At 43.2% G+C, this 26,664-nt stretch overlaps 1 protein-coding gene across 19 annotated transcripts in view; it reads left to right on the top strand.

Moving 5' to 3' along the window:
- The window catches only part of cacna1ab (calcium channel, voltage-dependent, P/Q type, alpha 1A subunit, b), a 144,367-nt gene that overhangs the window by 65,330 nt on the left and 52,373 nt on the right, over positions 1-26,664 (top strand). For 13 of the 19 annotated variants that reach the window (XM_054778947.1, XM_054778942.1, XM_054778941.1 and 10 more), the window contains exons 8-25: positions 3,080-3,183; positions 3,260-3,375; positions 3,449-3,658; positions 3,734-3,931; positions 5,382-5,494; positions 5,587-5,699; positions 11,696-11,827; positions 11,949-12,021; positions 12,201-12,321; positions 12,988-13,055; positions 13,391-13,497; positions 16,135-16,288; positions 19,945-20,552; positions 20,872-21,161; positions 21,223-21,355; positions 21,432-21,561; positions 21,904-21,963; positions 22,810-22,916. In XM_054778947.1, coding sequence (XP_054634922.1) covers positions 3,080-3,183; positions 3,260-3,375; positions 3,449-3,658; positions 3,734-3,931; positions 5,382-5,494; positions 5,587-5,699; positions 11,696-11,827; positions 11,949-12,021; positions 12,201-12,321; positions 12,988-13,055; positions 13,391-13,497; positions 16,135-16,288; positions 19,945-20,552; positions 20,872-21,161; positions 21,223-21,355; positions 21,432-21,561; positions 21,904-21,963; positions 22,810-22,916 — 2,837 coding nt within the window. The remainder of the gene's footprint in view (positions 1-3,079; positions 3,184-3,259; positions 3,376-3,448; positions 3,659-3,733; positions 3,932-5,381; positions 5,495-5,586; positions 5,700-11,695; positions 11,828-11,948; positions 12,022-12,200; positions 12,322-12,987; positions 13,056-13,390; positions 13,498-16,134; positions 16,289-19,944; positions 20,553-20,871; positions 21,162-21,222; positions 21,356-21,431; positions 21,562-21,903; positions 21,964-22,809; positions 22,917-26,664) is intronic. The other 6 variants (XM_054778959.1, XM_054778958.1, XM_054778951.1 and 3 more) reach the window with 3 other exon arrangements.

Raw genomic sequence — 26,664 nt, 5'->3', positions numbered from 1 at the left:
AATGAAAAATAGGTTGTGGACTGGAAATGGACTCTCGACGCAAACAGGTGAGACGACTGGTTGAATGCAGACGATAAAAAACAAGATTCCTGCACCTCAACTCTCTCCTTGTTCTCTGCCATCATCATCCTTCTCCTGCTGCCTTTTTGTTTGCTCTCTTCCTCCCTCCCACCGCCTCCTCCTCCTCTATTCTGGTCCGTCTGGTTCTATATTTAACGTCTTCTCTGATGGATGAAGGCTGACCTCGGCGCTCAGTCAGGAAGAAACCAATGAAAGTTTAATAGAGACAGGCGGCGTGCACGTGGCGGGCCAGCTGCACAGCCAGAGCGTCGCTCGGGTCAGAACCGAGAACCGTCCTCTTCCCTCTGACACTTTTTTTTCCCTCTGAGTTCTAATTGGGAGAGAGAAGGAGGATCCATTTTTGGTGCCTTCGTGAGTCCTCGACGTGCACATGCACGCTCACACAGCCGTGTCGGACTTTGCGGGGGAAAGTACTGAAGCCTGAGCTCGAAAAGAACCGTTGTCCACAAAATCACTTGTAATCTTTTAGCTTGTGTCAGCTCCGCTTCCGGGCTGATTTGTACGGCAGCCGATAGGCTCCAAACACATAAAATGATCCAAAACCACACACAAACATATCACCTTCCGTTTTGTTCTGTGAACATGCAGCATTTCTCTCATACAGTTGTTTTAGAGGTTTATGTGTGTTTTAGGCATTTGCAGGACTTTTTTTTTCTTCTTAAGTAATCTTTGTAAATGTTCTTCTCATCATATCGTGACTCTACTCCCATAATATTATGATTTTATTCCCATAATATGAGAACATTTCCCCTACCAAATTTTGTTTTGTTTCTCATAATTTTTTTCTTTAATATTTCAACTCGATGCTACTAAAATGACATTGTTTTTCATCATAATGTTACAACTTTATTCTGGTGAAATTGTGACTTTTTTTCCGTTAGACTACAACTTTTTTCCCTTTTTATTTGGAATTCCATCCATCTATTTTCTATGCCGCTTATCCTCATCAGAATCGTGGGGGTATGCCGGAGCCTATCCCAGCTGACTTTGCGCGACAGGCGGGGTACACCCTGGACTGGTCACCAGCCAATCGCAGGGCACACATGGTCACTCCTGCATTATGCGATTGCAGCATTTTTAATTTGCTAGAGAGGAACAAAAACACCTTTGGACTAAATTTTCTTGAAAATTTTGCTCAAATTCCTTGTTATTAGGGCTGCGAAAGTGTTTGTAGTTTGGGAAATGTTGAAAATTGCTAATGCTGGTTGAAGTGTCCCATATTCAGTGTCACTAAAACAACCTGCATGCACCCAAAATGCAAATAAACAGCAACCAACAGTAATAAATGCAGTGAAACCTCGGTTTTTGTTATTCATTTGTTCCTAAAGGTCCAACAACAACAAAAAAAGGACAAAGATCGAGGCAATTTTCATACAATGCATATACAGTATGTTTTTATACAAAGCACTTGCTTCACTGTAAGTGGCAGTACAGTCGTCCCTCACTTCACTCAATCAAACATTTTTTTCAAACATATATTCATTTATAAGTCATGTTGTTTCTTGGTTGAATATGGCCTATTATTAGTCATAAAATCTGCATATGTAGGCAAATTGTATGTATTTTTTGTCCCAATTAAGTGTTTTCAAGCTAAATGGCTAAATGAACAAAAATACAAATATAAGACTAAAAGAAGATCTCATTGAAATTGTCAGCGCATAACTACATTGGTCACAAGGTGTCAGTAATTGTTCGGGTAGACTAGAACCAGATTTGATTGTCAGAACAACAGGCTTTTTTTGCAGGAATAAATTATCTCACAACAGGCACAATAATAATAGTAATAACAATAACACAGGCTAGTGTTGTGAACCATACTCCACTTGACGCTAAAACTCAACACTGAACCCTTGACGTCACGTCCTTCCTGTTTTGCAACCGTTCTGCTCCCCTACAACGTAAACTGTCGTAAATGGCTTATTTACTCTGATATATTCAGTATAAAATATGCTGTATGCTATATTGAGTAATACGAGGGTAAAGGTGACTGTAGGGGTGTTATATCATGTCCAAAGGGCTCTAATCATGTTTAAAACCGTATTTAGAAGATTGTGAACATGTTTTCTATGCCATAACTAGAAAATTGTCATGAACGGCTAAGCCGGAGTAAGGATCCCAATGCAGAGAGTGACGCTTGAAGGTTGAACAAAAAGTGTGAATGTACAACAGAGGGTAGGAACAGAAAAGGGCGGCAAGAGAGTCCAACAAAACACACAGGCCGAGCCTAGCAGAAGTAACAAAAAACACTACTACATAAGGTAGTAGGAAAAAGGCCTGGACAACTAAAGAGCACCACTACAGAAGGTAGCAGGGAACAGGTGAGAGTCTGGTACAGAGGCGCTGCTGGGGTGTGCCAAGCAGGAAGAAGTACTCACGAACGCAGTAGGTCAAAGACTAGGGGACCAATCGGGAATAGCTAGGACGGGAGCTCGAAGAGCGACGTAGCTGAAGGTACGATCTGGCAACTAACAAGTCCGAGTGTCCTGCTTAAGTACACGCCGCCTGTAATAGTGTGAAGGTGTGTGCAGGTAGCTCCGCCTCCACCGGATTGGTGGCAACTGCAAGACACAGCAGACAGGCGGCAGCAAAAAGGACAGACACAGAATGTGACAAAAATATAAGGAATCCTACTTTGCGGAAATGAACTTATCACGGTCCTTTCTGGAACCAATTAACCTTGATAAACGAGGGATTAGTGTAATGGTAAAGATGTTGGGGTTTTTTTTGTATTTTGTTTTGGTTACCACCGTTCCACTGCTGAACCAAGTGGGTCACTGTCCCACATGGACTGTCGTGGCCTATAATCAACATAAATGAACTGCACTGCATTAACTTGGCCTTTGTGACAACCCTCTACCAAGTCATATTGTTTCTCTTCATAATCCTGCAAATAAATAGTGGCTTGTGCTTTTTGCCCTTGTTTTTCTGCATTAACGTGTGTATGTTTTTCATAAGTGTAAAAATGTGGACTAAAGATGTTTGTGGCTGTGTGCTGCAGAGCAACGATGTGGAGGGCAGCTCGTGGAACTGGATGTACTACATCCCCCTCATCATCATCGGCTCCTTCTTCATGCTCAACCTGGTGCTGGGTGTCCTCTCAGGGTAGGCGGTTTCCATCCCTTTCGTTCTCTTTCCTTGTTTTTTCGCTGCCTAACATGTTGACGTTTGCGTGGTCAAGTGAATTTGCCAAAGAGAGAGAGCGCGTGGAGAACAGGAGCGAGTTCCTCAAGCTGAGGCGGCAGCAACAGATCGAGCGCGAGCTCAACGGGTACCTGGAGTGGATCTGCAAAGCAGGTCAGCGCTCGCACGGCTTGTTGCCATGGTAACGCTCTACGACTTGACACTGATGTCTCTTTCATGCTTCCAGAGGAGGTGATTCTGGCGGAGGAAAACACCACCGGGAACTTTGATGGTAACGCATCATCATCCTCTCCTCTTTCTCACTGCAAGGATGTGAGCACCTACATTCTTGCTGTCATCACGCTAGGTTCCAGACGAAGGCCTACCATCAAAACCAAGAACAAGACGGAGCTGCTCAACACGGAGGAGGGCGAGGACAGCATGGGCGATGCTGTTGGTAGGAGACTCAACGGCCCGTGCTAATTGGCAATGCTAATGCTAATGCTAACATAAGTCATCGTCCGTCTTTTAGGTTTCGCCCGCTCCAGCATCAAGAGCGGCAAGGATGGCTCCACCTACAGCAAGAAGGAGCGACGGCTGCGATTTTTCATCCGAAAGATCGTAAAGACGCAAGCGTTCTACTGGACAGTGCTGTGTCTGGTCGGCCTCAACACCATTTGTGTGGCCGCCGTGCATTACAACCAGCCCGAGCTGCTCTCTGACTTCCTGTGTGAGTGTGCGCGCGGCATGGCATGACACGGCACGGCCCATATATCAGCATACATCGCCACAACACAGTCACACAACAGCCATTTTATGCTCCGTCTCAGCAGTATATTCATGCTGCATCGTAGAAGTGTAATCACATGACCACATAGTCATGTAAGAATGCCATAAAGCTACGTCTCAACTGTACGTGCACGTCAACATCTGCATGTAACAACCCATTTCCATCATTGTCGCAATGCTGCAGCAGTACGCTCATGCTAGATCGTGGGAATATGTCCACGCTGTTTGCCAAACATCTCAGTGAGATGCAACATTTTCACGCAGTCTATCATCCATCCATCCATGTCGTCCATCCATCTAGTATTCCATCCATCAATCTATCCATCCATCCATCCAACCATCCATTTATTCAATCCGTTGGAATCAATCAATTGATGCTAGATTTCTATATGTCCATCCATCCATTTGTCTCTCTACATCTGTCTATCTACAGTACCTATCTGTCCATCATCCATCCAACCGTCTGTCTATCCATCCATCATCTATCCATCTATTATCCATCCATTCAACCAACCATCTATTCATCTGTCCGTCCATCCAACCACCCTAGTATTCATTCATCCATCTATACACCATCTATCCAGCTGTTCGTCCATCAGTCCATCCAACCATATATCTATTCATCCATCCACCTATGCAGCCATCTATCAACCGTTCATCTATTCATCCATCCATATACCATCCAAACATCCTTCTGTTCATCTATCCATCTATCCATCCAACCATCCATCTATCCATCCACCTATCTATCCATCCATCTATCCATCCAACTATCCATCTATTCATCCAACTATCCATCTATCCATCCACCTATCTATCCATCCATCTATCCATCCAACTATCCATCTATCCATCCACCTATCTATCCATCCATCTATCCATCCAACTATCCATCTATCCATCCACCTATCTATCCATCCATCTATCCATCCAACTATCCATCTATCCATCCACCTATCTATCCATCCATCTATCCATCCAACTATCCATCTATCCATCCACCTATCTATCCATCCACCTATCTATCCATCCATCTAGCCAACCATTCATCTATTCATCCATCCATCCATCTATCTATCCATCCAACCATCCATTTATGCATCCAGGCACCTATCCATCCATCTATCCAACCATTCATCTACACATCCATCCAACATCCTACTCATCTGTCTATCCATCCATGCATCCAGATACCCATGCGTCTATCTGTCCATCCAACCATCCATCAATTTATCCATCTGTCCATCCATCCAAACAACCATCCTTCTATCAACCCATCCATCTTTCCGTCCAGCTCGTCATCCATCCATGTATTTATCCATTCATCCGTGTATGGTAATGTTGCGTTAGGTAGCGTGCATTGTACATTGAGTGTTTGTGTTTGTGTGCAGTCTATGCAGAGTTTATCTTCCTTGGTTTGTTCATGTCTGAGATGCTGATCAAGATGTACGGTCTTGGAATTCAGCCATACTTCCACTCCTCATTCAACTGCTTTGACTGTGTGGTGAGTCCACGCACACGCACACACACCATTCTAACGTCAAATGCAAAATATGCAAATGTATTGTGACTGAAATGATGTTTGCTTGTGTGCAGGTGATTGTGGGCAGCATCTTCGAGGTGGTTTGGGCCACCATCAAACCCGGCACATCCTTCGGGATCAGCGTCTTAAGAGCGCTCAGACTTCTTCGAATCTTCAAGGTCACCAAGTGAGTGTCGTTCACGTCAGAAGTGCTTCCCGATGTTCTGGCGCTGGCTGTCGACATTCCGCCGCTTCTTTCTCCCTTCAGGAGAGATTTTAATTGGATTTGGCTCGGCTCACGTTTTGTTTTGTTGAGTGTTCTCCCAGCTCGTCACTTGGACTCATCTGACTGGAAAATGAGGCTTTTTTTGTTCTGCACGGGTCAAATTGAAGTGGCTTTGGGTTTTACTGCCAGGATGAATGGTCCCATCACAGAAGCGGGCTAAAAATAAGCATCATGTTTGTTCTATTGTTTGCTGTGGAAGCCTCCAGAGAGAGGGAAACAAATACACAATAATCACTTTCGAATTTCTGTTTTTTTGTGGTTTTATTTTCTATTCAAGAGCAGGTGAATGAAAGGACAGAATCATCTTTTCATGTTAAACAGGCCCTATGCTACATTTGCAACTTTTCAGACGTATATAAGGCCCTCGACTCCCAACCAATCGCAACAGAGTAGGCGTGGTTTGGGGGAGGAGGCTGAGAGGCCAAGAGGAGAAGAATGCAGATTTACCTTTTACACCGCTTGATATTTATGGAGTATTTTATGAAAAGAAACTTACTATAGTGCCTTACTGGAATCCAATAACATTTTAAAAGCCTCTGAAATGAGCAGGAGGGGGCCGCTTTCAATCATTTGGAGGAAACGGTTGTAAGTAAACAAATATACACAATTTACAATGCGTTTAAATTTAAAAATATATTAAAATTGCCTGTTTTTACTTTACTACTATCTCTTTTTAATTTGTATTTATACTTACTGCAGGAAGAGGACAGAAAATACACAATAATCAGAATAAAATTTCAGGTTTTTTGTTTTTTCTATTCAAGTGAATAAAAGAACAGAATAATGTTATAATGTTAAGTAATTTGGAGGAAGCAGGTGCAAATAAACAATGTTTATTCAATGTTAATAAATGTAGTATTTTTGTAGTTAGAGCATAAAAACATGTTTCTGACTTTCTAAATATGTTTTTTTTAACATTATTAGAGCTCTGTAGACAGGAAATAACACGGCTATAGTCACCTTTACACTCCTGTGATGCTTTGTTTACACCGGATTGTTCAACGATTATGCTACAGGAACTCAGCCGCTAGCTAGCGAGCTAACCAGTTAGCCTCGAATTTATTTTTTCTAAACCTGTGGTCACCAACCTTTTTGAGACAAATATATATACAATATATGGTTTGTGTTATGATTGGTTGTTGGTTTCAACATTTCAGATTTTTCACATTGTGCCTTTTGCTGTATTTTGTAATCATTTTTGCTGTTTTTTAATTTTTATTTCGTTTCTGCAGTGATGCAATGACAAATGAGCCACGGGCCCCAATGGCCCCTGTGCCACACTTTGAGCACCCCTAGACCCCTACTTTTGTGGCTCTCGGTCGGGGTTGGGCTTGTGGCGTCGGCTCCATGAGCAAACCATAACTCTTATTTGGCTTGTTGACTCAGTGTAGTGGGCGAGCGATGCAGATTGCGGAGAGAGAGGCCGGTCAAAGCGTTACAACAGTCAGGCCTTAACGAGCGGCGTCGTCGCGGCCCAAAGATTTTTTAGGAGGTGCACGTCTATGGAGTTATATTTGTGCTTTAACTTTGAGGTAGCAAAGGCAGATTTTGAGCCCTATTAACATGCAATAATTACTGTTGCATGTGCAGGCACATTGCTGCACCCTGTCAGTCCCTCCCTCTCTCGCTCAACCTTTTTGTTAGTGCGGGGGCGCGAGTCGGTGTACGAGGCGAGCCGGTGTACTAGTGTACCTCCAGCCGGGTTTTGGGGACCGGGCTCCTTGCTGGGGCTTGCGGGTTGCTGCCTGTGTAGCGGCGAGGCGTACGGCCATGTTCAGTGATGTGCCACTGATGTGATAATACTTTTTTTTTTTCAAATGTTGTCGCAATCCACCGGCAAAGTCCCAAAGATCAACTGGTTGGCGACCCCTGTTCTAAACTTAAACAAGGGTTTCAAACCGTGAGGGAAGAAGGTCAAACTAAGAAGCCACAAACTTGCCACTTCCACATGGAATGGGAGGAGAAGCTTTTTTCACTCTGCATCCATGGCTGGCTACATTGAGTGCAAGGTTGGGTAATGGAATAAGAATGGATGTCTGATCCACGTGACATTACTGCTGCCTAGTGGCCAATTAATTCATTCATACTGTATACTTTTGTGTTAGGCCATTATTTTAAAAAGCGTCCCTGACATGATTCATCAACTTCGCCTGAATATGTTATATGCCGTTTGTAATTATGTTCCACATTGTTCGATTTGTTGAAAGAGAACGTTAAATTCGCAAAAATAACATTTGTAGTTCATGGCGCCACCCATGTCGAACTAGTTCTCGCACCTCAGCCTCATTTCGGGGTGTGACGGGATCGGGGTAATACCGCTCAGCTACACATACAGTACATAGCGGCGTACGAGACGGAGGATGTTCACAGTGATTGTAGCTAAGATTTGAGCGATGTGTCACTCGTTTGAGGAGGAAGAAACATTTGGAGATGAAATAGAGAACTTGCAGACCAGGGACCTAAGCCTTTAGACATGGAGATGGAGATTGGTTGCCATCAAAACACGGAATGGTAAGTTACTCTGGGGTTGCTTATTCTTCTACAGTATGGCTCAGTTCAGACTGCAGACTATGATGCCAAATTCAGACTTTTTGTTCAAATCGATCTTTTATGTGGTCATTTACATTACTAAAAAAATGCCATTAGTAAATGTGAACGTGGTGTGTCCGGGAAGTGACATGCATGCTCAAAACATGACGTCACACTCATGGCCGTGTGTTTGAGGAAGTAAACGTTGCCGCAGTTTGTGCTCTCCTTGGTGCGATTGTGGCAATTTCAAGGATTTTGTGGAACGGGAGTCAGCATTTTCTTAACCAAATGATTCAGCATAATCGATTAGAAGAAAGAGGGCAAGAATTTAGTCTATGGCATTTTGTGGAGAACTTCCTGCAGCATCTGCAAGGAGCATGTGGGTGGATGTCGGCGCCAGGAGTGGTGAGACACTGACGTGAGCCGCTTCACTATCTTTTGTCAAGTAATTTTTGTTGACGTTTTGCCTACGTCTGTGAGTAGCTTTACCCAAGTCTCCCACGGCAAAACATGCCTTTCGATGACATATAGGGCGCATGTATGATACCTGACCGTTCACAGTGCAGTACATCGGATGCATATCCGATATCGACATAATAGAGGTGTAGCGGTACACTAAAATGTAATTTTGGTTCGGTTCAGTTTCTTGAAGTGCTCGGTTTGATTAATTTCACAAAAAAGGCAGAAAAAAAAGACTTAAAATGCTTTTATTTAAAAAAAAAAACATGCAAACAGAACTTTTTTCAAAATAGATAAAAGCGACCCATTTGGGTGATATTTCAAATATATTTGAATTTTTTTAAATAGAAAAATAATGACAAAATAAACAGTTGTATTTAAACACTTGCTTAAACATTGTGGCCAAATGTAACGGACACTTACAGTTAAGTAGCTCTCTGCTGCACGTGAAGTCCAACCATCTGTCGTAAGTGAAGTAGCGGACAGGTGATAGCTCGTTGACGACATCACTTTTAGCGTTTTCATAAAGTGCCGGTAGAACTTTCTGGCTAAAGTGAGGACGTGATGGTATTTTGTAGCGAGGTTCAAGAACTTTAATCATATGCTGTCATGAAAAAAATGATTAGCCCACCCAACTGTTTCTTGAGTTTATTGATCCATTTTAATGCCTGGTACAACTATGATGATAACAAATAAAGTTCATAAGAGTTGAATTTAAGAGCTGATATCTAGCAACTTCCATGGTTTAACCAAAATCACTCAAGTTCTTACATGAATAGCTATAGCATTGCATTGCCAAAAAATATAACTCTTATGAGCTATTTTTGTTGTCATTGTTATATTTGTCCAAACAAAGGTACCTTTACTTGTATCAGGCATTAAAATGAACAAGAACCTGAAGAAACAAGAGTGGTTTAATCACTTTTTCCATGACTGTACTTAGGGCCAGCGCTCTCAACAACTGAATATGGACGTAATCTTGTGGCTATAGAAAGTCCAACACCATTTGTTACTGCTTTGGCCTGGTCACACTTGCTTGCTAGAGGTTGTTTATATGCTGAAGTTATGGACGTTTGCACTAAGCTGCTTTTCTTTCTTGTAGATGTAACATTCACTGCCGGGTGATGCCGCTTTAAGTGCGCTAGCATGTTAGATGCCTTTGTCCATTCATAATTTTAACAGGGAAGCCAAAGTGTTCCCAAACAGGAGACCGTAGGGTCTTCCAGCTCAGGCTTTGTCACACCTGAGAGCTACTAGCGTCAGTGGCGTCCGACACTCAGAGACGTCCGTGCGGAAACTCGCCTACAGGACTTTAGTTGCGCGTGAAGCGCTTAGATCACTCTAGTAATACATTTAATGAGAAAAATAGCATAAAATATAACCGAAACGGTACGCAAGTGGACCGAACCGAACACGCAGAACCGAAACGGTTCAATACATGCATGTGATCCGCCATCCATGAACACCCCTACTACATATGAACGTGGCCTGAATTGCACTTGAAAACAACGGAATTGTATTGTTCACATTGACATGATGCAGGTTACATAGCGTTTGTCAACCATAACTTCAGTGTTCAATGAAGGTGAAAATAACCGTAAACGTTCATTTATCCTTTATATTCATCATTTATATGCACTTTGAATTGTTTGAGTGTAAAACTATACAGTTGTCCCTTGCAACTTGTTTAAAAAAATCATTAATTCATAAATAATCACAGTTTCGGTGGTTGACCATGGCCTCTTATTGGTAAAAAAAATATTGAAATACAAGTCATATGTAGTGTTGTGGTTACATTACATTACCTTAACTTGCACTGCAGCCATGGATGCAAAGTCCGACATGACAGTGGAAAAAAAGTTGTCTTCCCAATACGTGTGGAAGTGGTACATTTTTGGCTTTTTACGTTGTCCTTCCCCACTCCGTTTCAAACCCCTTCATAAGTTTAGAATACATAATTGGAGGCCGGCTTTTGTGTCACTTCAGAGATCTCGTAGCCTGCGCGCAAGAGTTGTGCAATGGGATGTAGACAAAGAATAACAGGCCTGTAAAGGTGACTTTACAGTAGAGGTTTTATATCATGTCTCCAGGGCTCTAACAATGGTGAAAACCATATTTAGAAGGTCACTAACAGGTTTTCTATACTCTATGAACATATTCAATTTATTAATATTGAATCCTACTTTGCAGAAAATCACTTATTGCATCAGGTCTGGAACCAATTAACTGTGCTAAACAAGGTACGACTAGAATTGTACAATGCTGAAAATGTGTTTTGTGTTAATACGTTTGGCTTTCTGTAATGGATGAATTGGATATACGTTGTTTCTTACGGGACAATTTAAGTCAGTTAGTGTACGTTTCGGTTAGACTCGGACCTTCTGGAACGGTTTATTGACGCCAACCGAGGTTCCGCTGTGCTGTATTTAAAATTGCCTAATATTACCTTGGTCCCTGAAACAGGCCTTTTTGGAGAATTCTGAAATACACACTATTTTTCAGTTTTGGGTAGCCTTACCTTTTTTTTAACCTCTGGCACTTCACCACTTACCTTTGTTTTCAAGTTATTCATTGGACTTGAACGACTTGAATTTCAATAAATAAACTGGAAAACTTGGGGTATTCTAAAACTTTTGCCCAGTATTGTACACTGTGTTATTTTTCAAAACATTACTGTTAAAACAATTTTGTACAGTTACCGATTTTAAGTTGGGCAAGACTTGAAGAAAAACTTGTTTTGTGATCATTATTATTAATTCTGATTGTTTTGTACATACATAAATTATAAGTAAAAAAAAAAGTACAAGTAAAAAGTAATACAAGTAAAAAAAACAATGTATTTTTACTCATTTTAAATGCTTTCTTGCCTCTTCTTCTTCTTCTACCTTCCTGCTCGTCCTGGCTGTCAGGTACTGGGCTCCTTTGCGCAACCTGGTGGTGTCGTTGCTGAACTCCATGAAGTCCATCGTCAGCTTGCTCTTCCTCCTCTTCCTCTTCATCGTGGTCTTCGCCCTGCTGGGCATGCAGCTCTTTGGCGGACAGTCAGTGTTTTCAAAACTCAAAACTCTTCCTTCCCTTCCTTTTGTTGCTTCTGTCCGTCAGTGCGTTCAAACATTGTTTGGGTCACTTTTTTCACGCCGTTCTTCAATTCCTCTGTCTCAGGTTCAACTTTGAGGAAGGAACGCCGCCCACTAACTTTGACACGTTTGCGGCAGCCATCATGACTGTGTTTCAGGTAGGACCATATTCATTGGCTGTGTCTCCAGTAGATACACTTGAATGAGTATACTGTGTGCACTGTGTTTGCATTTGCATTTGAAAATGGGGCAAATTCTAGTCTTCCACCAGCTAACTATTGACTTTTTTAAATCATTGTTGCCTGAGTAGTGAATCCACTTTGATTTTGTTATGTAGATCTTGACGGGAGAGGACTGGAACATGGTGATGTACGACGGCATCGAGTCTCAGGGCGGGGTCAACGACAAGGGGATGGTTTTTTCCATTTTCTTCATCGTCCTCACCCTCTTTGGCAACTGTATCCTTGCCTCTGCAGTCACAGATGTGTGCATAAAAACTATAAACCCCTCTCCAATAGAAGGAAAAAGCACAACTAATGGAAACACCCATAAAAAGGTCCAATTTTGCCCCCATAAAGCCTGGGTTATGCTGCTGCGCTGCTCGCCACCATACACTATGCTGGCTAGTTCCTACCTCTCCAATCCCTCCTGCTAGCTTGATGTTGACGTTCTTCGATTTTGGGTCAACATTTCCAATAAAAGTGACTGGTAATAGATTAGAATCAGCTCCAATAACTCTCCCCCCCATCTATCCATCCATTTTCTTCCGCTTATCCAAGGTCGGGTCACTGGGGCAGCAGCCTAGGCAGGGAAGCCCAGACTTCCCTTTCCCGGCTACTTCGTCCAGCTCCATAGTCTCTCCAAAGTGTAGTGGGTCTTCCCCGAGGCCTCCTACCGGTCTAACGTGCCCTGATGTGCCTCCCTCCCCAGGGAGGCGTCCAGGAGGCAACATGACCAAAACCGCAATCGGGCGTGTTTTCCCATAAATTATTTTTTTTCCCGTTGACCAAAAACTTGCGGGGACATGAATGCTGAATCGGGAATATGCGAGGAGCCACTGTGTATGTCTTTCGTTGCCAAAAAAACAAGCGACTGTCAGTGTTGCTTAACGTCCTCCACCACAGACACGCTGCTCAATGTCTTCTTGGCCATCGCTGTGGACAACCTGGCCAACGCCCAGGAGCTCACTAAGGTACAGGACGTTAACCTGATCTGATTTTGTCCTTAGTCGAAGATTTCTCACTCTCCTTGCTCTGTTTTTAGAATTCATGTAGCCCTAAGGCAAACAGTGAGATGTGACTGTGCCTACTAATAATATAGAATTGGAATAATAATAACAATAAGGATGTTGCTTGGTATGAGCCTGAACCCATGTTAGATTTCAATGTATTGGTTGACCTGAAAGCAAAGTTTTTGAAAGACTCTGCTGGAACGCAGGCACATCACCACAGATGAGCAGCACGCTCATCGTTTGGTTTGCCATGTGCTGCAAAAGACCTCAGAAAAGTTTCTCCTTTCCTCTGACAGGACGAGGAGGAGCAAGAGGAGGCGGCCAATCAGAAGACGGCGCTGCAGAAAGCTAAGGAGGTGGCTGAGGTCAGCCCGCTGTCGGCCGCCAACCTGTCCATTGCTGCGTGAGTACACACTACACAAAATGAGTACAATATTTCACCAAGCTTCTTTATGACAATATATCCTGGCAAGGGACAATGCTTTAGAAGACAAAGTTGGATATACTTTAGAGTAGCCCGTGTACAGCTTGGACAGCAGTATAGATGTACTATCCAACCAAAATGAGTCTAATGTTGTCTAAATAGTTGGCAGCGCAAGTGTGTGGAAAGGTAGCTGTCTTTTCTGCATTCAAGCATGGTGGTGGTAGTGTGCACGAGTGCTGCCATCATTGGGGATCTGCGATTCATTGAATGGAAAGATGAATCCCAACATGTACTGTGACATTGTGAAGCAAGGCATCATCCCCTTCGCATCCCGTTTGCTTTGTCTTTTGGAGTTTACAGTGCTCATGACACCAAAAAGAAGTTTGAAACCGTCTGAACCGACACCATCTTGGTTGTGACGTCTTTCCGGCAGCCATGAACTCACAGCAAAGTAATAATGGACTGAGATCTGAGCTTTAACTGCCACATTAAATCAATAACATTGTCAGCTTTTTACCACCTAAAAAGCATTGCCAAAATCATGGGAATAGTGTCTCTAAGACAGATTTAGAGAGACCATGCATTTGTATCCAGCAGGCTAGACTACTGTAACGGCCTTCTCACTAAAGAAGCTGTAAAAGAGCTGCAGTACATCCAGAATGCTGCTGCTCGAGTCCTGACTACAACCAGGAAATATAACCATATTAGTCCAGTACTCAGGTCTCTGCACTGGCTTTCTGTCACTCATAGAATAGACTTTAAAACAGACCAGTCTTTCCATGATCTTGCACCAAAGTACATCTCTGACATGTTCGAGCCACATAACCATCTCGAGCTCTGAGAAGCTCAGGTAGTGGTCTTCTACGGGTGCCCGGAGTTAAGACTAAACATGGTGAGGCTGCGTTTCAGTTTTATGTTGCCATCTTCCAGAAGATGTGCAACAGTCCTCAACTTCGGCAATGTTCAAATCCAAGCTGAAAACACTTCTATTCAACTGTGCATTTCACAACGGAAAGTATTTGATTTGCACTCTCCTTTTTTTTGTTTTTTTTGTTTTATGGAATGATTTATGAAATTTTATGTCATGATTTTAGAATGATTTTACGTTTTTATGGAATGATTTTATGAAGTGGGCTGCACGGTGGTCTAGTGGTTAGCATGTTGGCCAACACAGTAACAGCCTGGAGATCGGGAAGACCTGGGTCGATTCTTGCCTGGGCATTTCTGTGTGGAGTTTGCATGTTCTCCCCGTGTGTGTGTGGGTTTTCTCCGGGTACTCCGGCTTCCTCCCAAACCCCAAAACATGCATGTTAGGTTAATTGGTGACTCTAAATTGTCCATAGGTATGAATGTGAGTGTGAATGGTTGTTTGTCTATATGTGCCCTGTGATTGGCTGGTGACCAGTCCAGGGCGTACCCCGCCTGTCGCCCGAAGTCAGCAGGGATCGGCTCCAGCATGCCCCCGCAACTCTAAAAGAGGAGAAGTGGTATAGAAAATGGATGGATGGATTTTATGAAGTGATTTTGCCCTCCTTTTCTGTAAAGCACTTTGAATTACCTTGTGTATGAATTATGCTCTATAAATAAACTTGCCTTGCCTTGCCTTACTCCGTCTCTCCGAGTGTTCAAGCAAAAGCCTTCAACACAACGAGTGGGCATAATCCATCCATTCATCTTCTGTGCCGCTTATCCTCGCTAGGGTTGCAGGTGTGCTGGAGCTTGAGTGGGCATAATATAAAAAATATATAAAAGCAATAATAGAAATTCATCCAAAACTGGACCATAACAATGGGGTAGCGTCAGAAAAAGAGTTTGTTTCTACATTTTTGTTTCTACCTTTTTTCGTTAGTAGTCAGCAGTAGAACATAGGTAAGTTTCAGGAAAATTTGGTGGTTTGGTTGGTTTACATCAAATTAATAATTTATTGACAAAATAAGAATGTATAAATACGTCTTTGGTATTGAATGAGTTAAACAACACCAGCAGCACTCATGCAGCCTCCAGACCGTGAAACTACGACCAGCTTGCTGGCAAAATCCAATGATCCCACCAAAATACTAGAAAAAGCCAATAGCTTTGTCGCTATTGACAATTCAAGCGCGAACAAAGAGACAATGCATGATATGCTGCATGCTGTTATGCCTCATTAAACCCAAGAAGAAAAAGCGAAGGGGTGATGCTCTGCTTCACAATGTCACAGTACATGTGGGGGTTCGTCTTTCCCCTCAATGAACCGCAGCTCCCCAGTGCCAGCAGCACTCGTGCATGCTACCACCACTATTCTTGACTGGAGACGAGAAACAATTATCTTGCTACTCACTTGTGTTGCCAGCTATCTAATATCATGTATGCTGTATGTTGACTCATTTTCATTGGATAGCTGTACAAGCTGTACACTGACTACTCGAAAGCATATGCAAGGTTGCTTTCTATAGCACTGTCCCTTGACAAGCTATACTGTCATAGCTTTGCTGAAATGTGAGGGCTGTACTCACTTTTTTCAGATACTGTACATACAGAACTTGAAAGGTGGTGTCGTAGACCACGACTACGTATCCCACCAGGCTGATTTCTACAATAGTACGCAATCTTTACCTCCTGTTGTCCCCACTCCAGCAAGGAGCAGCAGAAGAACCACACCAAGGGCGGCAAGTCAGTGTGGGAGCAGCGCACTAGCGAGATCCGCCGGCAGAACCTGATGACAAGCCGTGAGGCACTCTACAACGAGCTGGAGCAGGACGACTGGAAGGTGGGAGAGGAGGGAGAGGAGGTGAGGACCCATCCCCCCCCAACCCCACTCCATCCCTTTGAAGAGTCATACCTGTACACATATATATGCAGTCTACTCCTGATATATATGGTGGATATTTGTCATTTTTCATTCACTTCTTAAAGGGACATTATCATCCACTCATTGCTGCTTTTAGCCACAAGTTATCATGATGTCATAAACGGCTTTTTTTTAATGATGATAAAATCATTATGTTGGAGCAGCATCTTATTTTTGTCATTGTTTTACTTTTCGGAATCCTGATGAAAAAGAACCTGTTTTCCACGTGTAATGGTGTGCAATATGAAGCGAGATGTAGCACAAGCACTCCCTCGCCTGACCTGCTTTTAAAAAGTTCTGCCTCATTCTGGGTCACTCTGGGCCCTCGCAGACATTGGCGGTAATGTCCCTTTAAGCTGTCATGGAGCTCGCTGGAAGCGTGCGTGCTCGGCAGCGTTGCATTATTAACATGGGCCGTGCAGCCTCCAGAGCTGCACCCAGTTTAGAAGGATAAATGGGCGGGGCCTGAGTGTCACGCACCGATCAGGAGTCGACTGGATATGACTCGGCAAAAGTTCACTTTTGGATATTTTGGTGGCTCTGCGAAGACTCACCACCACGTTTGTTTGCCGAATGGTGTATATCTGTGACTTGTTGGGTGGAGCTGGGAGGATGGGGGTCGAGGGGTTCCATTTTCATCTTGAAAACTGCTATAACACACCAGCACACATTCAACCTGCATGACTTTCAACCAGGGAATAAGAAATATTTTCTTTATTCCTGCTCATACACACTTTCTTTCACGTCTTTCAGGTTTGTTATTGTTAATGATGCCGCAGTACACCATTTACTGCATTTTCTTTGTCACATATTGGGACTTATGGCACTCGACCAGATTAGAAAAATGGTTTGATCATCTTAAAATCAAGCTTAACCTTTTGAAGTCCCGGGTAATTTTTAGCATTTTTACATATACCTGTATATCTCACCTTAAAAACTTTATCTTGCCTCCCATGTATGATTGTACAGTTTTGTTTTGTTTTTTTCACTTTGACATAGTGTATTACCACATTGGGCCTAAAATCACCCAAAAACCTCAAATTCGAGTAGGCAAAATGAGAATTTATTTTGTGTACAAATGTTTTACTGATGATGTGTTGTTGCAATAGTAGTCTTGTGTGTTACATGTGTAATGGACCCATCCTATACGGTAGAATCAAATTTAAAATGTATTATTCAAAAACTCAAATTTAGCAAACAACGTAGTGAAATTCTTTCAATTATGGTATTAATTATATTGTTATGTTATTATTATTATTATTATTATATTAATTAATTATAATTTATAATTCTAATAATGATTTACCTTCAAAGCCAGGAAAGGCTTCAAGCAGTTACAATTTTCTAATTATGCATTTGTCCCATTCCCAAAAAAATGTCTTGTCCCCCTCAAGAAAACTGAATGTACTGTAATTGCTCGTCCAAAAGGAAAAGTCAGGCCTGTCTTGGCCTTTCAGAGCCATGTTGTGCGTTGTCACATCATTTGGCCACTCGATGGCACTGTTGGCTCACCTTTCCCCCCCACTCTGACTTTGCAACCAAACGGCTGTTCATGCTTTGATAAATTGAAGACAGGCTTGTGATAGGAAGGTAGTGTCATGTTTCATTGCCTGTTGGCTTTTGCCTTTTTTAGCGCAGCTGCCTTCGACACGATGACAAAATCACAGTGAGCATTAATGATCATAAATCCGATTTTATTTGACCGATTTTCACGGTTTAAAGCAGGGGTCAGCAACTTTCAGCATCAAAAGAACCATTTGGGCCAACTAATTACAACCCACTTGGCTCCACAAAACCTATTTGACCACACAATCATTTCCTTAAACGTATCCTCATGTCCCTTTTCTGTCTTCCTGTTGCTCCTGGAGGAGTGACAAGCCACACTGTTGCCACCTGGCAATTAATCATGTGTCTTCCACCTTTGCACCAGTTTGGTGCAAAATTATTTCCACCTGAGGCGTTGTGTTGCCACTAAGCGTGTCACGAGACGAGACGATACATGAGATCTACAAGAATGATTTAACATGGCTCTAAAAAAAAGTGCAAAAAAAAAATTATCACAATATATTGGAATCTACGAATTTAATTTTGACTACGTTACACTCTTCTGCACTCTGTGTGTATACTCGTGGCCACACCTCCGCCCACCGAGATAAAACGACTGTATGACTGACAAAAGGACTCACTCTGTTCATGCTGTTGTTCTATGGAATGAATGCATCAAGTTGCTGAAACCAATGCACAGAGTGAACTCTCTTCCTGCCTGTTTGGAGGCGAGAGACGAGGAAAACAGACACGCATGAACATGGCAATATATCAAAGCCGGCAAAATTATCAAGTCAATTGAATTTATTGTATAATTAATTAATATTTCAGGCCTAGTGCCCACCACACATTTTTTTTCAGTACAAGAAATCTTGTCGTACTTTAATCTCGCCAGATCTTGTGACACGCCTAGTTGCCACACATCTCCTCTTCCATCATTGTTGTCCTTTACCAAGCATTTCCATGGATCAGTATTTTTGCTTTATTCTATCCACTGCGTTGAAGCCAGCTTTGTCCTCCCCCTTGAAACCTTCTTGCCTCCAAAACATTCTAACCTTGCATTGGAGCGATGCAGACTGTAATAGCTGTAATTGGTTGGCTTTTAGTACATTATTTCCAGTGTTGATGTGACTCACCCAGAGGGTGTGCATTCCACCTTCATAGGTGATTTTTACACTCATTTCGGAACAACATTTGCAATAAGTGTTGTAGCCCATGTATCAATTAGTTCCACACTCTCTTTAGTTGCCGTTGTTCATTAGTGACAAGGGAAGTTAACAAGCCAAATACAGTAGTTGACCAGCGTTATGGTTTGTCATCGAGCTGCCTCAACAAAAAACACTGCTCCAAGCCCTTCGGCGGAGAATTGCATGGCAGCGCTCTCAAGTCTAACTCCGAAAAGCTCATGACGCCGTCATGAAGGGGTGGCATTGTGACTATACAGAAGCACAAACCAGCTGGAGCCGCAGCAGAAGGATAAAAGAGCCGCGGGTTACAGACCCCTGGTTTAAAGGCTTGTAGACAGTTTGAAGTCTGCACTTTCGAGGTGAGTTGAAAGGGAGCGTGTGTGTGGCCGTGCCATCATGCCACACCACCTATCATGCGGCGCCTGCATTTTCTGCATCCCCCGAGGTCAAAGACTCCTAAGATTTAAAGTCACCTTAAAACAGTCATGTACCGACTTTACCATTAAAACAGCCTCTGAATGTTTGCCAGCAAGTTTCATTTGAAAGGCAACGTTTTCTTGGTTTGACAGAGGAAAATAATCTGAGATTATTTCAAGATTACGTTTGCTGCCAAACTCCAATCATGATAGGAAAAGGTATGAATTACAAGACCAATAGAGCCTTAAAAATCCATTTAAAGGAAGTTCCACAAAGGTCTTTTTTTACTTTGCACCATCCGGTTAAAAGTGAAAGTACTTTCTTTGAAGAAGGAAGTTCCTCAAGATAAGATATACTTGAAAGCATCGTCTAGAAGTAACATATGGACGAGCATGACTTTCCTTGGCATCATCTTATCCCATCTGCCCGTCTCATCCTCCCTTCCAGGTGTCGTACCCACGAAAAGGACGTGGGGACATGAAGACCCACTTGGACCGGCCGCTGGTGGTCAACCCCCAGGACAACCGCAACAACAACACCAACAAGACCCCGCCGGGTCAGCTCCCTCTAGACCTAGAGTACAGGCAGCAGGACCTCGACCACAGCCACCGTGCAGCCCACCACCATCACCACCACCACCACCACCACCATCATCATCACCACCACCAGAAGGCCGCTGGACCTGAAACTCCCGGCCAGCACCAACCTGCAGGAGGAGGAGCCAACGTGGACCAAGAGTCCAACAACCAGGAGGCTCGACCTGGGGAGGAGAGGCACGGCCACAGGAGCCACAGGGGTCACCGGCACAGAAACAGGGAGGGCAGGGAAGCTCTCAGCGTATCCCCCCGCCACTGCGGCGATGCCAGCGAGGGCAGCAACGAACACCGGAGGGCCAGGCAGCACCGCAAGGCCGCCAGGGAGGGGGAGCCCGGGAGGAGGCACAGGTCCAAGGGAGCTGAAGGGGAGGTGGAGAAGGGCGAAGACGGGGAGGGTCGGAAGACCAGGCGCCATCGTCACGGCAATCAGGAGAGAACCAGAGGACATCGCTCCAGAAAGTGAGTGAACAAGACCGCAACTATCTCTATTGAAGTTTGTGTTGAAGTAAGCACAATTTTAGCAATTATTGGCTAAAGAGTCTTTATGTAAAGCATTCTATTGGCTGGAAGGAGCAGAAAGGTTTGTAATTGTCTAACTGGTAGCAGTTAGATGTTAGATGTTAGCATACATTGTTTGGAAGTCAGCAGGTTCGGCTTGTAATTGGCTAACTAAATGGCTTGTGATTGGCCAGACAGTAGCTGCTAAGGCTTATAATTGGCTGGACTATAGCAGGCAAGGCTTGTGATTGGCTCATTCCTCCCCTCTCTGCGTCTCCAGGGAGCACCACAGCACTGGGCCCAGCCTGTCCACCACGCGGCCCATCCAGCAACACAATGAGTACCTGGACAACCTCCGCAACAACAGCAAGCTTGCCTGTCGACCTTACGACCTGCCACCAGACCACCCTGACAACGTCAACAACCTGCTGAACTGCTGCGACGCCGACACCCACACCCTTCTCCGCAGCATGGACAGCCTGATCCTGAGCAGCATGGCCAAACCCGACTACACCAGCATCGACATGCCGCCCGTCTACCCCTACCCGTCCACCAACGCCATCCTGCAAGGTGAGCCCCTTTCTGCTTTCTGGAGCCTTTCCAGTGCTTCAACGTCTGTGTTGCCTCTCAGTGAACAAGAACGCGAACACGGACCAGAAGAAGAGTGAAGAGAAGAAGGAGGACGACGACGACGGGGGAGACGAGGACGGACCGAAGCCCATGCCTCCTTACAGCTCCTGCTTCATCATGTCTACAACCAACCCGTGAGTCGTGCCCATCACGATGTCTTCCTGTCCAGCCCTGCAACTCAACTCTTCACTTTGTGGTTTGGTGCTTTAGGTTCCGGAAGTGCTGCCACTACATCCTGACGCTCAAGTACTTTGAGTTCAGCATCTTGTCCGTCATCGCTATGAGCAGCATTGCGCTTGCCGCGGAAGACCCGGTGTCGCCAGATTCACCTCAGAACAACGTGAGAACCACTGTATTATACGTAAAATTCTATCCAGTTATATTTTTACATAATATTGTATTTAGTTACATTTTTCCCAATACGGACTTTGACCTCCATGAGGGGGCAATGTTTGTCCTTTGTGGAAATTGCTTAAAGCTGCGCGCAGCCTTGAGTGTAACCACCATATTTTTCATCATGCCAGGATATCATCAGCACACATTAACGATATTATTGTCATTATTTGTTCAGACCAAATTAGCCATGAATGTAATGAAATATATCACAATAAAACATGAATAGTGGGTTTTTTTGGGGGGGGATCTGCTTGGAGCGGCTCTGCTAATCACATTTCGTCCACAGGTGCTGCGCTATTTTGACTACGTCTTCACGGGCGTATTCACTTTTGAAATGCTGATCAAGGTGTGTGTCACTTGTTTGATCTCTATCTACTGTTAGAATTACTGTCTTTGATCAGTAGTTTAATTGGATTAGTCACACCTTTTGACAATTTTAACATCTTTACAGAAAAAGATGTCAAATTAGCCAATCAATGAAAAATAATACATATTCATGAACAATTCATAATTAATTAATAATAATTCAATAAGGCCACATGGTGGCCTAGTGGTTAGCATGTTGGCCACACAGTCAGGAGATCGGGAAGATCTGGCCCAATCTCCCTTGGGCATCTCTGTGTGGAGTTTGCATGTTCTCCCCGTGCGTGCGTGTGTTTTCTCCGGGTACTCCGGTTTCCTCCCACATTCCAAAAACATGCAAATCGTCCTTAGGTGTGAATGTGAGTGTTTGTCTATATGTGCGGGTGTACCCCACCTGTCGCCCGAAGTCAGCTGGGATAGGCTCCAGCATACCCGCGACCCTAGTGATGATAAGCGGCATAGAAGATGGATGGATGGATTAGGGTCGCAGGGGCATGCTGGAGCCTATCCCAGCTGACTTCGGGCGACAGGTGGGGTACACCCTGGACTGGTCGCCAGCCAATCACAGGGCAGCGTATTATTATAAGAAATGTAATTTTTAGAAAATGACTAAATGGAAAAAAAACATTTTAATTGTGTAGTTATTTTACTGAAAGTCCTGCAGTGTAAACAATTAACTCAGCAACACAACATCATTTTTCTTCAACAAAGGCTTTAATAGAATTAGTATGCACAATAGGGAATATTATCTTCAAAAACCAGCAAAGTCACATGACCACGCCATGACAGTGTGTTGCCGTGGCGACTGAGCATGCTCCATGTCTTCCAGATGGTGGTGTTGGGCTTGTTTCTCCACCAGGGCTCCTACTTCCGTGACCTGTGGAACATTCTGGACTTTATAGTGGTTAGTGGTGCTCTGGTGGCCTTCGCCTTCACGTAAGTAACCCCCCCCCCAACCCAAGCCTACCATTGTGGCCCTCATCCTCACCACTTCCTCCCACCACCAAACACAGACACATCTGCAGAAAGACCCTTGCAGCCACCATGTTGGCTGGACAATGTTGATCCTTCTTATTGCTTTGTCAGCCCGAAGCAGATCACCACTTCCTGTTTCTTCTGACGCCATCTCTTCTTCCTGCTCTTAATTAACCAAGCATCACATGGGACATTGTATCAGCTGGTCTTTCTCTGCGTCCTTCGCCATCATCAGCATATCAAGCATAACGACACCACACTCTGACCTCTGCCAAGTCTTAAACATTTTTTAACAAAATTTCTTTGAGATGAGCAAACCAGATCAAATCCAGATCGACTTTGTTTGACATCTTCTGCCCCTATATACACAAATTTGACAAAACTCAAATTCACAATTGTTTTTTTACATTTTAAGCCCATGTCCAGACGTTTTTATAATGTCATCCTCCATGAAGATAATTACGGAGAACAGATGCTGAGCACAGAATACCGTTGATATTCCACTTCAGTCCTGTAGGAGGTGCTAATGGGCATTACACTATACAATATACAGTATACAGTATGCTATACAGTAGAACCCGCTTATGTCAAACAAAACAGTCTTTGTACAGTACAGTTTTTTGTACTTTGCGGAGGTAATACTCGAACCAGTGCCATTTAATACTCCTAACACTTGAGTTTCATCCTGGAGACCTTTAGAGGCCCTAAGAGAGCGCCTTGAGGAATCTCCATCATCACCATCTTCTTCCATCTTCACCCTCCACCGCACCCTCACATCACTCTTCCTGTAACTGTCTAACCTCTGTTAAGCACCGCCTACTCACTGTCTCCTCCCACTCTCCTTGGCCCCCCCTTCTCCCCCCTGACAACCCATGCCGCTCTGATATTCCCGCCAAGCAGGCCGTGAGTCATCCCGTCCTCTCTACTTGCATTTTGATTGACATGTCATGACTCCACCCCCTCCTCTCCCTCTTTGGTCCCTCCCACTTCCTACTGGCCAGTTCACCTTTATATCGTTAGTACACGTTGCACTCGTCGTGGGTTTTAGTCGTGACGTACAGCAAAGTGAGTACAAGAGCAACGCCGCCATCACTTGGTCCTCCTGCTTGTGTGAATATTTACAAAATATAAAAAAAATGTTAACTAATTCATTTTATAACATCATATAATATTTTGATAACATATTTTTTTTTAATTAGGGACTAAAACAGTTAAGGCTAGTTTGGTAACTTACTCCTCTAATTAAAGTAAGATTGCTATTTTTTTCTTATTATTATTCATGATATTTTCTCTGGAACCGTAAATTACATTAAAAGTTCGTTTTTATGGCACTTTTTTTCAATGCACTGTGCCACTCAAAGTCTATTTAAAAATAACCATGTCGATGCCCAGGATAGTGCAGATCTCTGCCAAGGCCATACACTACTAAACTGCATCAGCACCAAATTATATTAGATCATAGAAAACCTGCTTCTGATCTTCTAAATACAGTTTTTACCATTATTAGAGCCCTCTACACATGAAATAACACCCCTATAGTCACCTTTACCTTTATTTCATGTCTGCAGGGCTCCTAATAATGTTAAAACCCATATTTAGAAAGTCATAAACAGGTTGCCTATGCCCTAACTGCGAAAATATTCAGTTTATTAATATTGAATTCTACTTAGGGGAAAATTCACTTACCGCTGTCGGGTCTGGAACCAATTAACCGCGATAAACGAGGGACGACTGTACACCTAGTGTGTCTGGTAAATTTTAAAAAGTAGAGTACAGTATTTCAAATCTTAGCATAAAGAGTACAAGACATAATAATTTATTGATTTATTTTAAACCCTGAAGTATATTGAGGTAGTGGGGTGATTTACAATATACCAGCTAATATACAACAATAGAAAAAACAGAGGACAAAGTCGTATCAGAAGGATATTTGGATTTGAGAATCGACTTTAGCGCATGAAGAAATAGTATCGGAAGTGTTTTTATTTCAGTATCGATCCGTACATCACGTGTGTGCTCTCATTATTGCGTTTTTTCAAGGATTTTGTACAACCAGAGTCAATATATTCTTAACCCAATGATTCCGCGAGATTAAGAAGAAAGAGGGCAATAATTTTGGCCATGGCAGTTGGTGAACAACTTTCGTGAAGCTGCGAAATTTCAACCGCAAAGTGACGAGTACAAATAAAAGCCAGTTCTTCTGCCATCTGGGATGAAGAACATGTCAGGAGGATGTTGCACGCTCTTGCTTTGCTGGTGCTTGTTTAAGGGCCAGCCTATACATTACTACTACTACTGCTAGTACTACTACTAGTACTACTTTCATCACTTAAGATACACAAAGTGAAACATCACCTTGTGAGATGTTACAAAGTAGTAATGTGGGGAAAAAAACGGTTGCCCCCTCCCATTCAACTCCTATTCCCACCTTCGTCCTCCTTCCACTCTCGCCTCCTTTCTCCTCGCTCCAAACATCTGCTGCAGGGCTGACGTCCGGCACAGTTGTGGTACACACACACATACAGACACACACTCAGAGCCATTGCACAGCAGGTTTTCAGCATGGTCAGCGTGCAATGGCTTCTACTTGAAAACAGCTTTTAGACATAAATGTGGACCTTCCTCATCCTCCACATAAATGCTGAATGATACACTACCATGACGGAACTGCATGCTGGTGTGTGTGTGTGTGTGTGTGTGTGTGTGGTTGTGTGTAATCATGATGATGGATGAGCTCTTACATGCAAAGACTTCTTTCGCCCAACCCCGCCTCACCCCTTGCTGCTGACGTGCATGCCAGAGCGCTTTGATGGCATCTCAGCAGATGATTGCAGATCTAATGAGGGCAATTTATGCTGCAGGCCCGCTCTAATTGATTATTACGCTGTAATAACATAAGAATGAGTGCAAACGGATGCGGCCGTGCAGCTTCCTCTTCACGGATGTGCTCGCCTAGGAAGATGAAGAAGAAGCCTTACTCAAGGGGTTGTTCTCACATTTTGTAGGATTTTACACTGGAATGAGTAGAACGGAAATGTGTAAGTTGCCTGGAAAAAAAAAATGCAAATGTGGCTCATACAACTTTATACATGAATACACGGAGATAGTGCACACAATATACCAGCGAGTAGCGAGTTTGGCTTACTGTGTGATGTCTTGCTAAATTCTCCACGCCATCAAAAAGCAACACGCATTTGGAGGAAGCCGTTTGAGCAGTTGAGCCAAGCGGTGTGTGTGTGTATCAAAGTCATACATTCATGTAGTGGTTCATTTGCATAACTGCAGAGAGGTAAGGGCCGTTATTTTATAAAATGCATTTTTCTCATCATATTGTATAGTATTTTTATATTATGCATCCAATTTATATACATTTGTCATATTTCTAATGTTTATTGTTATTGTTTTTTTCCACAAATAGATTGTGATGAATAAAATAATGTTAATGTAAAACAATAATATTCATTAGGGCTGTCAGTCGATTAAAATATTTCTCTATTTAATCGCATTTGGTCCATAGTTAACTCAGAAATAATCACAATTAATCACAGATACAAAAAAGTTTTTATCTACTGTATAAGAGGCAGGGATGTAAGTCTCTTTGTGGCAAACACTTCCATACGCATCTAGAGGCATGAATTTAGATAAGATTCAAAAACGATATATTTCAAAAACAGAACAATTCGATACAGTGCAAAAACGACACGATTCG

This window comes from Dunckerocampus dactyliophorus, chromosome 6 (genome assembly GCF_027744805.1).
Source record: "Dunckerocampus dactyliophorus isolate RoL2022-P2 chromosome 6, RoL_Ddac_1.1, whole genome shotgun sequence".
NCBI classification, from domain to species: Eukaryota; Metazoa; Chordata; class Actinopteri; order Syngnathiformes; family Syngnathidae; genus Dunckerocampus; species Dunckerocampus dactyliophorus.
The sequence above is the reverse complement of the archived record's forward strand: the minus strand, read 5'-3'. Positions and strand labels throughout refer to the sequence as shown.